The sequence below is a fragment of the Syngnathus scovelli genome, chromosome 19 (genome assembly GCF_024217435.2).
Source record: "Syngnathus scovelli strain Florida chromosome 19, RoL_Ssco_1.2, whole genome shotgun sequence".
In the NCBI taxonomy this organism is placed as follows: domain Eukaryota; kingdom Metazoa; phylum Chordata; class Actinopteri; order Syngnathiformes; family Syngnathidae; genus Syngnathus; species Syngnathus scovelli.
This window is the reverse complement of record NC_090865.1, coordinates 602750-616876: the sequence shown is the minus strand read 5'-3', so window position 1 is coordinate 616876 and position 14127 is coordinate 602750. Positions and strand designations below refer to the sequence as shown.

Genomic DNA, 14127 nt, shown 5'->3' with positions numbered 1-14127 from the left:
ACATACTTCAATATACTGTGTGCATATATATGTTCACAGAGTATTTGCTGATGTTGTCAGTCCGCCAGGGCTCATCACATCTCTGCAGAGCCATCTAAAAGCAAGTCTTGCCACCACTCCACGCCCCCTGATGTGAATGAAATGCAGAATCAATTAGCACCTTGCTGGCAGTGGCAGCAAGCTCTTGGGTGGATATTAAATGAAAGGCTGTTGCTATAGAAACAACACATGCGTATCATCCCTGATGAACAAGCAATGAAGACTTGACAGAGAAGAGAAAAAAATCCATTTATATGATATTTATCTTTCTTTATACCCCAATGAGGATGAAAAGCTTGAAAGGAGCACGTGTACCTTCACGGAGCATTTAGGGCATGTGATGTCATGTTGGACAGAAGCTGACAGAAGTGCTGGAAGCTTTCATGGCTGACTTATTTAGTGCAAACTACGTGACTTTAATTACAGCCCACCTTCCAGTTAAAAAATGTATGCCAGATGTTCCTTGGCTAAAATGACCTTGCGTGTTCACAAAACAAAGACTCTGCATGAACCCTGATAGCAGCACTGATGGTCGCCATGGCAACGTCCAGGCAACTCTGGAGGCTGTTACGCCAATAGACTTGAAAGCATTCGAGCTGAAGGCATGCACGGGAAATGGGGAGAGATGTAATACAAAGCAGGGTGTACAAATATTGCATTTATTATATTAATATTTATATTATTAGTTTTCAGGGTGTACCCCGCTTACCGACGACCTATGACACCCCCGCGACCCTAGTGAGGATGAAGCGGCCCCGAAGATGAATGAATGAACGAATGAACGAACGAATGAACGAATGAACGAATGAATGAATGAATGAATGAACGAATGAATGAATGAATGAATGAATGAATGAATGAATGAATGAATGAATGAATGAATGAATGAATGAATGAATGAATGAATGACAAATTTTGCAGTTGTAAATGCAGGAAGTGTACTCTTCATTTTGCTTCCATGAAAAGCACAATCGTGGTGTAATCCTTGAAATTTGCAAAGATATGACCATGCCCTTCCCCAGAGGTATGAATTATATTTTGATTTTTGAACAGTTATTCATACGATATGTACTGCGTAATGCTCCGGAAATAGTTGAACTAGAATAGTAGCTACATGGACATGATATTGTATTTAACAGAATGTTTTGACAAATAGAGCTTGGGAAAAGGAATTCATCCTGTGCGCATGACCTTACTCTGTCTTTGCACAGTTGCCAGGATACTATTTCCTATGGCAACACTTGAGCAGCTGAGGTGAAAGGATTCCAGGTAACTGGTCGCTTTTTACCCTGTGGACCGGATGTCTGCAAATGACTGTAGAATATTATGCACAAAACCCACAAAGCAGCGTGTGGGCTGGTGTTTTTCCTCACCCAAAAATTCTGCTTAAATGTACACATCCATTGTTTAGGCATTCGTGACTAATGCTCTCTATAGTAGGAAATTAAAAAAAAAGTCCTTTCTTTATATTTAGTGGCTATTGATAGTTTCAAAAGCATCAGTAGCCATTTGTTCTTACGCTTACATCTATTACATACATTAAATCAAGGACAATAGCTGGGAAAAAAAATATTTGGAATAGATGTTTCAAGTAAAACATTTAATCTTGTTGAATGATTCGAAAGTCAAAAAACAAAGATGAACATGGCATATATGAATGATACATGTTTATCGTTTATTCACTCCAGAACATAGTGATTGTCCATCTTTACTGGTATACTGCCACCATTTGTTGCAAGGCTGTTACTACCATGTTTGCACTGTTTTTTAAACGATTTGTTGTCATGATTTGTTTTTGTTTAAAATATTGTTTTCCCAATTTCTCTTACATTTATTTTTGGTTGTTTTGTTTATTTTGTTTTTAAGTTACTGTTTTTTTTTCTCTTGAAACGTGTTTGGTTATGTGTGCTTGTGTTTTTCTTTTTTTTCTTTGCTTTTGCTTTTAGTTTTTTGTTGTTATAACAATAATATAATATTATATATATATATATATATATATATATATATATATATATATATATATATATATATATATATATATATATATATATATATATATATATATATATATATATATATATATATATAATATTTGTTTTGTAATGTTCATTTATTCTTCATGTTGCAGTTCTCACCCTGGCCTGACAGCGGCAGCAACACGCCTACTTCCGCCCAGATGTGCCCGCAAATTTCCGCATATTCCCCACCCAAGGAGGGATAACGGGCATTTAGAAGCCCGATCGGTACGTGGCAACATCTTTCTACGGCATCAAGCAATATGTCACGGCTTCTGTTAAGGTTGAACGTGAGGGGCTGCATCTCTCCTCAGATTAGAATGGCATCAGATCAGGTAAAGCGTGCTGGACTGTTGACGTAATGACAGTTACGCTTGTTAGCATTAGCCTGCTAATGGTTTTCAACCAACCTGGGAACTTTGACCCCAGGGCCAACTCGAGCAATACACATGTTGTTATTACAATGTAAAATTGGATTACACGCCCCAATGTAAAAGTATTTCAGACACTTCGTGTTACTGTGGATCTGCTGGCATCAAGCCAACAAATACTACACGATGTTTCAACATTGACAAATGTCACTGACCTAATGGGTGAAAGTCGACAGGCGTGAGAGCCAAACAAAAGTGCTTTCCTAAAAATGCATTACATAATGTAAAGGCGTGGCAGTTTTATTATTCAAAACAGCCTCCACCCAAAAAAAAGGGTTCGAGCTCTATTTATAAGCACACAAACGTTGAGTTTGTACTGCAATCACTAATGAGGTAGCTATAACAAAATATGAAGGCAATATCATTGCTGAGTAGGCGATATAGCAACAAAACACCAGCTATTTTGAAAGTTTGCCTTTTATTTGTTGCATGAACATCCTAGAAATGGAATGTGTTGTTGTTGTTGTTGTTGTTGTTGTTGTTGTTAACCCAATCTTCTTATTCCAGCTGGGTGAGTTAGGAAAGGGAGCAGGGAAAGGTGGAGGTGGAGGAGGCTCTGTGAGGGAAGCAGGAGGTGCCTTTGGAAAACGAGAAGCAGCAGAAGAGGAGCGGTACTTCAGGTGACACCCCGTCTCATCGAATCCCTTTCTCGTGGTTTCTCGCTAGCGGTTGACCCCATGTCCCGTCCGACCGTAGACAAAAGGAGAAGGAGCAGATGGAAGCGCTGAGGAAACACCACACAGAAGAGATTGATCACCACAAAAAGGAGATTGAGCGCCTACAAAAGGAGATTGACCGTCATAGGGGAAAGATTAGAAAGCTCAAACATGATGACTGAGCCATCATCACAATAATGATCAAATAGTGATTGATCTACCCCATTATTTTCAATGCAAATCCGACCAATAAAGTGAAACTGCATGGGACGGTTTCTTATGCTTATTTGGAATCATAGTTGTTCCTTCTAAGTATTTTGCTCTTTAATTGTCATCGAACCACACAGTGAAAGCACAATCATTGTCTAATAACGTTGTTTTGCAAACGCGGACGAGAACAGACACGCCCCTCGAAGGTTATATTTTCAATCCGTTATCGCGAGATTTCCACATGTCGTTGTTCTCGCTCAGCGACGACGAGACTTGCTGTCTGGAAATTAGTCTCGTGGGTTCGACACAAAAACATTTTTCTTATTATTTCGTTTAGCCTCTAACCGGAGACTTTAGTTGTTCTACTGTTCAAAACGCACTTTTGTTAGTTTACAGAATCAGGCTGGTAAGTGTTGCTAACTGTTTTATTTGCTGCTTTAACCGCTCGTGTATGTTTGATGTTGAAGATATGTTTGCACGGCGCGGCCTTCCTGCTGCATCTTTAGCTAGCTAGCTAGCCAGTAGCTACGTCGTAAGCTAAGCTAACCTATGGTGTCAAACGTGCATGTTTTTTTTACATTTGGACACAATGCGGGTGTCCTTTTAAACAACTGGTATCATGTTGTGGCCACAAGTCTTGTGATATCATCATAATTGAGCGTTATTCATCTTAGTAGTTAGTTAGCTAGCATGCTGTGTGCGAGGGGGCGGGACGCGAGTTTCCCTTGCTAAAGAAACCCAATACCGAAATGCCTAATGGAACGTACTTGTAGCAATATTTACAAATATTATTCGTTTGCTCTCAAATGCCTATGAAGCACATATGAACGTCTTTATTAACGATGCTGTGCTTTTAGCTGAACCACCACTGCAATTTAAGATAAAGCGGTACTTTGGCAAATACCGATTACAAAACTCATAATTCTGTCCTATGTAAGTAGTTGCAAGTATGTTTAGTTCTAGGTGTTTCAAACTACAGTACTAAAACGCTTTGCAGTGGCTTGAAAACCTTCTTTTGTATGTGACAATTATAGTTGGTAAGTAGCAAGTGCCTCCATCACACCAAGCTTGTGCTTGAATCAATTATACGATTGACTTTGAATTAGGAGAATGGCTGCCGCTGAGGTGAACGGTAGTTCTGCCCTGCCGAAGGAGGAAGAAGAACCCATGGAGGTTACAGGACCACTCACAGAGAACTACCAGACACTCATTAACGCGGGACTCTCACAAAATGTTGCTGAAAATCTCGATAACATCTTTCAGACAGGTGAGCTACCGTCTTGGTATTACATTTTCCAAGTGTGATGGAACTCATTTTGCTGTCGGAACGAAAGGCTTGGTAGCTTATGCTGAATTGGACGAGAGGGCCATCGATGCTCTACGGGAGTTCAGCGAGGAGGGAGCCCTTGCTGTGCTGCAGCAGTTCAGAGAGAGTGACCTATCTCACGTACAGGTAATGATATATATAATGCTAATTATGGCCACTGCTAATGTCTTTCATATCAATGTGCTTTATTGATGGTCTCCTTTTTCCTCCTAGAATAAAAGCGCTTTCCTTTGTGGTGTGATGAAAACGTACCGACAGAGAGAGAAGCAAGGTAGCAAAGTACAAGAGTCCACCAAAGGGCCAGATGAGACAAAAATAAAGGTATGGCACTGACCCTAGGGGCTTTTTTTTTCTTCTTCTTCTTCTTCATATAAACTGTATGCAATTTGGTAAATGTTTTCTCTTTGCTTCAACATCAGGCTCTTTTGGAGCAGACAGGATACACTTTGGATGTCACCACAGGGCAGAGGAAATATGGAGGCCCCCCACCCGAGAAGGTTTTCAATGGACTACAACCGGGGATTGGCACAGAGGTAAATACACTCAAAAAACAGATGCCAATCAGTATGACAACAATAGAAAAATGATCAATGAAATCAGTCCGCAGTCAAATTCCTGTACAACCTTTGGGAATCTTTGACTTAAGTGATTCAACAATGGCTGCATTGTTATTGCCAAACGTGTTGAAACTCTAGTGTTTTTGCGTCGTCAGGTGTTTGTGGGCAAGATCCCGAGGGACTTGTACGAAGATGAACTGGTTCCTCTCTTTGAGTCCGCTGGCCCCATCTGGGATCTCAGGTTAATGATGGACCCGCTCTCTGGTCAGAATAGAGGTTACGCCTTCATCACGTTCTGCAATAAGGACGACGCACAAAAGGCTGTGAAGCTCGTAAGTATTGAGCTTGCAAATCTGCACGCTTTGGGACATGTCGAACCATTTAGCACCGAGGTGCAACTTAGAGCAATTAGTCTTCCTGCAATAGTAGTAGGTACTCACTTTTGAATATGTTGTTTGTCAATGTTACCCATTTATTGACTTTTTTTGTTTGTTCCAGTGTGATAACTATGAAATCCGCCCTGGCAAGTACTTGGGAGTGTGCATATCGGTTGCCAACAACCGGCTGTTTGTTGGCTCTATTCCAAAGAGCAAGACTCGAGAAAGTATATTGGAAGACTTTGGCAAAGTTACAGGTCTGTTTCTAGGTCACAGATGAGGATCAAACAAAGAATGGCATGAAATATTATATTGCTACCGGCTTAGCCTTCACGCCGATAAATTTGGTTGAATCTTTCAGAGGGTCTCCAAGAAGTGATCCTGTACCACCAGCCAGACGATAAGAAGAAGAACCGAGGCTTCTGTTTCCTGGAATACGAGGACCACAAGTCTGCCGCGCAAGCCCGTCGCCGCCTGATGAGCGGCAAGGTCAAAGTGTGGGGGAATCCAGTAACGGTGGAGTGGGCTGACCCTGTCGCTGAGCCAGACCCTGAAGTCATGGCCAAGGTGAGTTCATTCACTGCTAGTGTTTATCAACTAAAATTGAAAGTCATCATTTGGTTGTTGTGCTAACACAATGTGTGTGTGTGTGTGTGTGGCGCAGGTAAAGGTGCTCTTTGTAAGGAAGCTAGCCACAGCGGTCACCGAAGAGCTCCTTGAAAAAACCTTCTCTCAGTTTGGAAAGCTGGAGCGAGTGAAGAAGTTGAAAGACTACGCTTTTGTTCATTTTGAAGAAAGGGATGCCGCAGTGAAGGTGAGACGTGCTTCCAACGCCCTGCCCTGTTTTTGTTCGGAGAGGAGCTCATTGAATTCTCAACAGGCTATGGATGAGATGAACGGGAAGGAGCTCGGCGGCGATGAAATCGAGATAGTCTTGGCCAAACCCCCGGATAAGAAGAGGAAAGAGCGCCAAGCCGCTCGGCAGACCTCCAGGACTACCGGGTGAGTCTGCGAGCCAGGGGCGGGGAGGAAAGCCAAGACGACGTCTGGCGACCCGGCCGACTGACGCCCATAACAAAGCTAACGTAGTGCGTCTTTGTAGGTATGACGACTACTATTACTACCCACCTCCACGCATGCCGCCCCAAGGGCGTGGCAGAGGTCGTGGCGGCCGTGGGGGCTATTCTTATCCGTCAGATTACTACGGCTACGAAGAGTATTACGATGACTACTATGGCTATGACTATCACGACTACCGTGGTGGCTACGAAGACCCTTACTACGGCGGCTATGAGGATGTATACAGCAGCAGGGGGCGCGGCAGCCGTCCCAGCAGGGGCGGGGCCCCTCCATCCAGGGCCCGTGGCGTGCCCACCGCCCGAGGCAGGGGGGGCTACTCCCAGAGAGGGCCGCCCCTGGGAGCGCCGAGGGGCAGCCGAGGAGGGCGGGGGACCCCGTTCCAGCCACAAAGGGGCCGCGGGCCACGTGGGGCCCGCGGCAATCGCGGGGGGAACGTCGGAGGCAAGAGGAAGGCCGATGTGTTCAACCAGCCTGACTCCAAGCGCCGCCAGACCAACAACCAGCAGAACTGGGGGTCCCAACCCATCGCCCAGCAGCCCCTGCAGCAAGGGGCCGACTATTCCGGTAACTATGGTTACAGTAATGACACCATGGAGTTTTCACAGGATTCTTATGGGCAGCAGTGGAAGTAAAGACACCACAAGATTTGGGCTATGTGACGGCAACAACAACAACAACAACAACAAAAAAATTGATTGGCCATATTTGTTGATTGATTGACTTTTTATTCTTTACCCCTCGTTAGTTACAAATCTGTTTGTCGTTCAAGGAGGAAAAGCCCCCAGAATTGGCTTGAAATTATTATGAATTACAGGTACTTGGAAAGGCTGCAGAATGAGTGAAATTTAAGTTGTAGTGAATAATTACAACAACAACAACAAAATCAACATTAAGCCATGTATATTGTTACTTTTTCTTCCTGATGACCTAAAAGCTAACTGAACATTACCCAAAGTGGACATTCATTGTGAGTAGTTTGACAAAACATAGAAGAAAAAAAAAGACATTGGCTCGCAGGACATTTGTGTCCGTGTCCCTCCCCCTCTTGTACTCCCTTTATTTGTGCTTCTTGTGGCAAAAATACGCTAGGCATGCAAGTGGCAGGACACAGCCGTAAGAATATCCTTCCATTTGAACCAAGTGAATTTACAACACTACACACACACACGGACGCGACAAAATCTCCTGCGCCTTCAGGCTGGAACGGAGTGTGTCCATTAAAACGAAAAAGTGACGGTAGCAGGTGCAATGCGAGGTTGTCCGCTGTGTCTGCTGCATACGTGCCTGATGTATTTGAAGCATCATAGTTGCTTAGGGACTTGCTTGTATATAAATGCTTCTGGTTAGAGCTTCAGACTTCATTTTTGGTTTTTTTGCAAAGGTGGAGAAAAGAATCCACACAGGAGGAAATCGACATTTTGTAAGTGTATGCTTAGCATTTCTAGAGAGCGTCAAATTGTGATGATTTCTTTTTTAAACCGACACCATCATTTCTTGTTTTCTTTCAAATTGCCCAAATCGAATTTGCTTCGGCTTACCATAAGAGCCGACCCATAGCAATTTGTTCTCTGATGTTACTTGTATTTATAACCTCTACGTTTGTTCCGTTTCAATAAAACTCCGCTGAGACTCAATCAGTCAATTGTCAAATTCTCAAATTCAGTCTTTTTCCATTCAGCCGCACAAGTTCAATTCTCACATTGGGAAGAAGATCTTCAAATTGGTTTGCCTCAAGGAGAATCAGAAGGCTGCAATTGGTCCGCGCACCCGGACACTTGTGTTTGGATGCAATTATTAAAGCAACCCTTTATTACTGCACTCAATCTTTGTGCTCACAATTCTTATTGTCGCAGCAGTAGCAAACGCTCCAAGTCTCTTGTGTGCATGGATGTACAGTGGATGATCGACACACACGCTTCTTGCCATAGGGACAGTCAGAAAAGGCCAAATTTTGCCCAGGTCCATGTGCAAACTAATAAAGCAGCATGTGCCTTTGAAGGGGACTTTAGTGACGCTCGCTGTGAAATGCAAACGTCTACAATCATCTGCAGAGAAATCTTTCTCATAGAGGTCACCTGCCCCTCCCCTGCCCCCTAAGATCTGTACATCGATCTGTCCACACAATGGTACGGGGCAAATGCGCGTGTTGATCATTTTCATGCATTAAAGCATTTGTCATCCATATTGATTGAACCTTCAAATCTGCTTATCGGTTCCTCCGCTCCCTTTGAAGACTCCAAGGAAATGACCGCTCCAAAGGGTTCAAATTGACAGCTTCCTTATAAACAGTGCACTTGTTTGCCTTTTCGTGACTGCGGTTGTCCATCATGTCTTTAGTTTTACGTGACTGTCCTCTTATTCCAACCTGCCCAGGTGGAGGAGCGTTGAGAGAGCGCCGCCACGAGAGTGAAGAACTCCCCTGAACGGTACTCAAGGGTGAGCTCTCCTAGTCTCCCCTCCTGTACCTTATTGTGATGACTGGCCATCATTATGCTTGTTTTCTTCCCCCTTTTCCTTACTGCTGTCTTTCGCTTCCTGGGGCTTGTATTGCTGTGTTGAAAATGACCGCTCAATTGATTCTTTTGCTAACCAATGAAAAGCTTCATTCTTGTTAATGTCCATCTCCAGCTCATGGTAAGTACCTACAAATAAGGGCCTTGCTGAGCGACTGACACGCTTACGATGTGGGGCGGGCTGAGGTGCCTTTTCTGTCTTTTGCCGCTAAGGGAGCTGTTCCTTCAGCACCGCTTCTTCAGCATTCTTTCTTTCATGTGATGCTGCATTTACCGTGCGTCTTTACTTCCGGGTATGTCATGATTTTATGAACTAAATGTGACCTGAATATGCTCTTTTTGCATTTGCTTAGTTTTCTCACTTGGGATTCGCGATGACATTGTGGCTCAAATGGAGTCCCGTTGAAACAATGGATTTGGACGCACAGCTGTGATTTTACGCTAAAAGGCCACAAGGTGGCACAAGTGGGCTGTGCAAGTTAAACCACACAGGTAAGCTTGCAGTCAGTCGATGGAGCCCGAATTGGCGCGCATCATGAACATATATTGTGTTCATAAGGATTCTGTTTTTGAAATCGAATTGTCTTTGTTTCTGTGCCTTTTGTCACCAGGCAATAGGAGCAGAAGCTTCTGAAGTCACATTGAGGAGTTTGAACAAACTGAAGGGACTAACGGGTAAGATGTGCTGAAATGAACGTTCAACACAGCATGAGACATTAATGAATCAATACAAATATTAAATGTGTTGATGCATTCCCCCCCCCACCTCTGTGTAATATAGACTCCACAAAGTATCCTACTTCATGACGATGTATAGGCCACTAAATGACTGCATCGGTAAGAAAAAATCTATGGCGAGTGATGTGGCTTTGTGTTACACTGAATGTAATCTTTTCTGAACAAAGCAAATTCCAATTTTTTTCACTGCTTGTCTTCATTATGTATCCTCCCAGGCTGGCTGGAGCCTACCCGGCCGGTGTTTACCCTCGAGTGGTCGCCAGCGATAATCAGGAGCGCCACGATGTCATTCAAGCACTTCTGCAAAGTGCTGTCATCTTTTTAAATACATTTGATTACAAATGTATGTCTTAATTGGGTTCCTATTCATTGTACAAGGTCAAGCAAGATCTTAAGTAGGCAGTCTTGTATTGTGTAGCTCTTACTGACAAAACATTTTTAAACTAAAATCAATTGGGCTGATATTGCTAACCATGGCATTCACATGCCTACGTGCCTAGTACCTTTGGTTTATGACCCTACCTTTCCTATGGCAAGTTTTAGACAATGCAAACTTATTAAAATTCAAAATCACTCAAATATATTCATGCAGCAGTCGTAAAGTATTGCTCGTTTTTTTATGAATGGGAAACAATTGTAGGCCATGAAAACAACGCGTTTGCGTGATATACTACATAGGGCATAATGTTTCCATTTCCATGTAATTGACCTTTTAAATGAGATAATATATTATCTTTTTCGAAACTGAATTCACGCAATATGCTAAACATGCATTTTCCGTGTACTTTTTGCGAACGCTATATGTGGCCCGTATGGGCGTGAGCGACGTGGTCACGTGACACTTTACGTCCAACGTCAATTGATGTCAAGATGGCGGCGAGCGGTGGCGAGTCTTCTCAAGCTCCGTCCGATGATCTATTTCAAAACTTTTACTCGGAGGTACGGTTAAGCCGGTTGACTGGAGCTTTTTTTTTTCTTCTTGTCTTTCTCTTGATCAAATGAAGCATTTGCCGCTTTTTGTAGCTGCACGGGGCCGCGCGTGCATACGTGAATGTCGGCTAGCGCCAAGCTAAACAATGCTAACGATGGAGTAGCCTTTCGTTTTAACGTTTCAACACCTCAAATCCGATTCATGAATACATAATAATCGCGCACTGTTTTGTAATCATTGTGGTGCGATCAGTCTGTAAGGAAATGATGCAGAGCAACCTTGTTTGATCGATGACTCTTTGCTCAAGCGTTGGAAATGAGGGACATTTGGGAGGGAGGAAAGGCATTTTGTCATTATTTTTTGGCTCTTTATAGAGCGACTTAGTAATATAAGCACGCATTTGAATGTATCTCGCAGGTGAAGCAGATCGAGAAAAGAGACTCAGTGTTAACGTCCAAGCAGCAGATAGATCGACTGCTCAGGCCTGGCTCGTCCTACTTCAATCTCAACCCGTTCGAGGTAAACATTTCCTATGTTTTCTCTTCTGAGATCCTTCACAAATTCTTTGACAATTTGGTAATTTGCATGCTTAGGTGCTGCAAATCGATCCAGATGCAACAGATATTGACTTAAAGAAACGATTCAGAGCGGTAAGCAAAACACTGAAGTTATGGGTTAGATTTGATTGTACTATTTCGTCCATAAAGTAGTGTCTTCCTAACTGGGACTCCCTTTATCACTCCAGTTATCCATTCTAGTCCACCCGGATAAAAATCAGGATGATGCAGACAGAGCACAGCAAGCGTTTGAAGGTATGCACGCTTTGAGGTGTTTCACCTTTTCATCTCGTGGCTTTTGGGTTGCACGTACCTCTGATAGTGTCATTTGGTCACTGACACTAACTTGTGTTTTGGGTTGTTTCTAGCTGTGGACAAGGCATACAAACTTCTTCAGGATCCAGAGCAGAAGAAGAGGGCTTTAGATGTCATTCAGGCAGGAAGGGAATATGTGGAGCACATGGTGAGTGCGCATCAATATGAATGGCAACTATTTCAGGGAGGTACTAAATGTTAAGTGATACATTTCTTATCAACTCAAACGTTATACAAGACTCATTTCGTGCCTTTTATTTACAATGTTAAATGACAAAGATTTGTTAGCAACTCAAACATCACGTACGATTTATTTCATGTCTTAAACTTTTATTGACAAGATTATTCATTAGATCAGTTAGAAAGAACACACACACACAGTATGAAAATGAAGCTTAGCAACTGACCTGAATGAAGCAAACAGGTTTTGTTTTGCAATTTGAAAATTGAATTGGACTACTTTGCAATGTCGCTTTGAATGTGCCGACCTACTTCTGATGTACCTAAACGTGTCCTGATGATTGTTATTTTTTTGCACACTCACTACAGGTAAAAGAGAAAAAGAAACAGTTAAAAAAGGAAGGGAAAGCTCAGATAGTAGAAGAGGATGACCCGGAACTAGTAAGTGTTTGCTATGTTCAAATCAACGCTGGTTCTGGTTTTATGTGGCAGTCCAGTCCGTAAGTGATTTACTCTTTCCTCCACCAGTTCAAGCAAGCAGTGTATAAGCAGACCATGAAACTCTTTGCTGAGCTTGCCATCAAAAGAAAAGAAAGAGAAGCAAAGGACATGCATGAAAGGTAAGTACTCGGTGGTGCAAGCCAGAAAGAAAAAAAAAAAGAATTGGGATATTCTTGTGTTCTCTTCTGCAGGAAAAGGGCACGAGAGGAAGAAATTGAAGCAGCAGAAAAAGCAAAACGAGATAGGGAATGGCAGAAAAATTTTGAGGTCAATTTACTCTTTGATCGTGCTATTTTTGTTGCTTTTCAGTTGTTTTAGCATTCTGGTCACGGTGTCAAAACACTCCACAGGAAACGAGAGATGGCCGTGTGGACAGTTGGAGAACGTTCCAGGCTAAAGGCAAGAGCAAAGAAAAGAAGAACAGGTCCTTCCTCAAGCCACCCAAAGTAAAGATGGAGCAAAGGGAGTGACTGACAACCAGGACTTCATTAACTTTAAATCTGCTGTTTTCCATACCGTTCCCTCCTTTATATGCCCCAGCAGTTGTTTTTTTGTTCTCAGCCAATTTTTCGGATCCTATCACCTCATGTAAGTAAATAATGCATCGTCCATATCTTGGAATTTTTTTTTTATATTCAGAAGATAAAAGTTCCCTTTTATGCCCATCTGTAACTCTGTCCATTTTGGCAGCTACTTCCAACGCTGCATTAAATGTCATCTAGTTATTTTGGCATTTGTCTTGAAATAAATGACAGTAAGCCAGATAAGTGGAACCTTTAGTCCTCTTCTTTGACTCGTGGTGTCATTAAAAGTGCTTTTGGGTGGTTCACATGACGCTGCACTGCTCTCCCCCTGCTGCATTAGTAGCGGCGGCGGCGGCGGACGAATTCGCGCCACCCATCACACCATCCAGACTGAGGCCGTGGAAAGCTCCAAAGAGAGAATCCTCCTTTTTTGAGGCTGCTTGTGGTTGTTTTCTGCATGTAGGAAAAATGATTAGCAATGATTTTATAAAAGTGAAGGAGTAGACAAAAAGGGCCACGCAATCCTTGACGGCCACGTGCATCGTGGAGACGCTTGGGACGACACGGCTGAGAGAAAAAGGAAAAATGCGCCATTGGTCCTCTCAAAAACATGTTCCCATTTTGAATGGGGGGCCAGCCTGTGGAGTGAGCGTCCTCACTGAGGTACATGTTGTCAAGAAACCAGCACCGTCCTGCTTCAATGACTACCGCCCCGTGGCACTGACGCCCATCATCATGAAGTGCTTTGAGCGGCTTGTCATGGAGCACATCAAATCCATTCCCCCCCCCCCACCACCACCATTGACCCTTTCCAGTTTGCGTACCGTGCCATACCGTACCGTTTCTTCTTCGTTTTGTTTTACGGCGAGGTGGCACCAGCTTCAATGGGCATTCCTGACCCCTACTGGTTAAAGTCATGAACTTCTTAGAACAGCGAACTGCGCATGCGCCGCGGCCGTGGCGTTTTCGGACAAACACCAGCTTCGATGCGCATTGCCGACACCTACTGGTTGAAGTCATATGAACTGAAACAAGAACGAATCACTGTAGGAAGTGATTCGTTCACTCTCGTTCACTGAAAACATTCGTTCTTTTGAACGAATCGTTCACTCACGAGCCAACACTATAGGAGACAGCCGATTTTGCAGTTTATCAGCGAATAATGTTGACTACTTT

General features: G+C 43.1%; 3 protein-coding genes across 4 annotated transcripts; all 3 read left to right on the top strand.

Moving 5' to 3' along the window:
• The first annotated feature begins 2197 nt into the window (after nt 1-2197).
• atp5if1a (ATP synthase inhibitory factor subunit 1a) lies at nt 2198-3427 on the top strand. The gene is made up of 3 exons (XM_049750680.2): nt 2198-2389; nt 2993-3105; nt 3182-3427. Exons 1-3 carry the CDS (start codon nt 2318-2320, stop codon nt 3321-3323), a joined length of 327 nt encoding a protein of 108 aa, XP_049606637.1. The 5' UTR covers nt 2198-2317; the 3' UTR covers nt 3324-3427.
• Nucleotides 3428-3578: 151 nt separating this feature from the next.
• Nucleotides 3579-10545, top strand: LOC125986795 (heterogeneous nuclear ribonucleoprotein R). Of its 2 annotated transcripts, XM_049750678.1 has the most exons (16): nt 3579-3757; nt 4458-4618; nt 4686-4804; nt 4892-4999; nt 5098-5211; nt 5391-5567; nt 5734-5869; nt 5974-6179; nt 6277-6426; nt 6493-6614; nt 6715-7256; nt 9066-9128; nt 9559-9697; nt 9817-9880; nt 9987-10042; nt 10159-10545. In XM_049750678.1, exons 2-12 carry the CDS (start codon nt 4462-4464, stop codon nt 9113-9115), a joined length of 1881 nt encoding a protein of 626 aa, XP_049606635.1. In that variant the 5' UTR covers nt 3579-3757; nt 4458-4461; the 3' UTR covers nt 9116-9128; nt 9559-9697; nt 9817-9880; nt 9987-10042; nt 10159-10545. The 2 variants fall into 2 exon arrangements, with proteins under 2 accessions (XP_049606635.1, XP_049606634.1); XM_049750677.2 differs by lacking the exons at nt 9066-9128; nt 9559-9697; nt 9817-9880; nt 9987-10042; nt 10159-10545 and having other exon boundaries at nt 6715-8329.
• Nucleotides 10546-10751: 206 nt separating this feature from the next.
• dnajc8 (DnaJ (Hsp40) homolog, subfamily C, member 8) lies at nt 10752-13200 on the top strand. The gene is made up of 9 exons (XM_049750679.1): nt 10752-10882; nt 11292-11393; nt 11468-11524; nt 11620-11686; nt 11800-11894; nt 12296-12367; nt 12455-12546; nt 12619-12694; nt 12778-13200. Exons 1-9 carry the CDS (start codon nt 10814-10816, stop codon nt 12895-12897), a joined length of 750 nt encoding a protein of 249 aa, XP_049606636.1. The 5' UTR covers nt 10752-10813; the 3' UTR covers nt 12898-13200.
• Nucleotides 13201-14127: the final 927 nt, after the last annotated feature.

What these genes read in the sequence shown, in the direction of transcription:
- atp5if1a (XM_049750680.2), top strand. Translation starts at nt 2,318, where the DNA reads ATGTCACGGCTTCTGTTAAGGTTGAACGTGAGGGGCTGCATCTCTCCT. An exon ending in TTAGAATGGCATCAGATCAG is followed by an intron (nt 2,390 to 2,992) that starts GTAAAGCGTGCT and finishes TTCTTATTCCAG; the next exon opens with CTGGGTGAGTTAGGAAAGGG. An exon ending in GAAGAGGAGCGGTACTTCAG is followed by an intron (nt 3,106 to 3,181) that starts GTGACACCCCGT and finishes GTCCGACCGTAG; the next exon opens with ACAAAAGGAGAAGGAGCAGA.
- LOC125986795 (XM_049750677.2), top strand. Translation starts at nt 4,462, where the DNA reads ATGGCTGCCGCTGAGGTGAACGGTAGTTCTGCCCTGCCGAAGGAGGAA. An exon ending in CGATAACATCTTTCAGACAG is followed by an intron (nt 4,619 to 4,685) that starts GTGAGCTACCGT and finishes TCGGAACGAAAG; the next exon opens with GCTTGGTAGCTTATGCTGAA. An exon ending in AGACTTTGGCAAAGTTACAG is followed by an intron (nt 5,870 to 5,973) that starts GTCTGTTTCTAG and finishes TGAATCTTTCAG; the next exon opens with AGGGTCTCCAAGAAGTGATC.
- dnajc8 (XM_049750679.1), top strand. Translation starts at nt 10,814, where the DNA reads ATGGCGGCGAGCGGTGGCGAGTCTTCTCAAGCTCCGTCCGATGATCTA. An exon ending in TCAATCTCAACCCGTTCGAG is followed by an intron (nt 11,394 to 11,467) that starts GTAAACATTTCC and finishes TTGCATGCTTAG; the next exon opens with GTGCTGCAAATCGATCCAGA. An exon ending in GCAAAGGACATGCATGAAAG is followed by an intron (nt 12,547 to 12,618) that starts GTAAGTACTCGG and finishes TCTCTTCTGCAG; the next exon opens with GAAAAGGGCACGAGAGGAAG.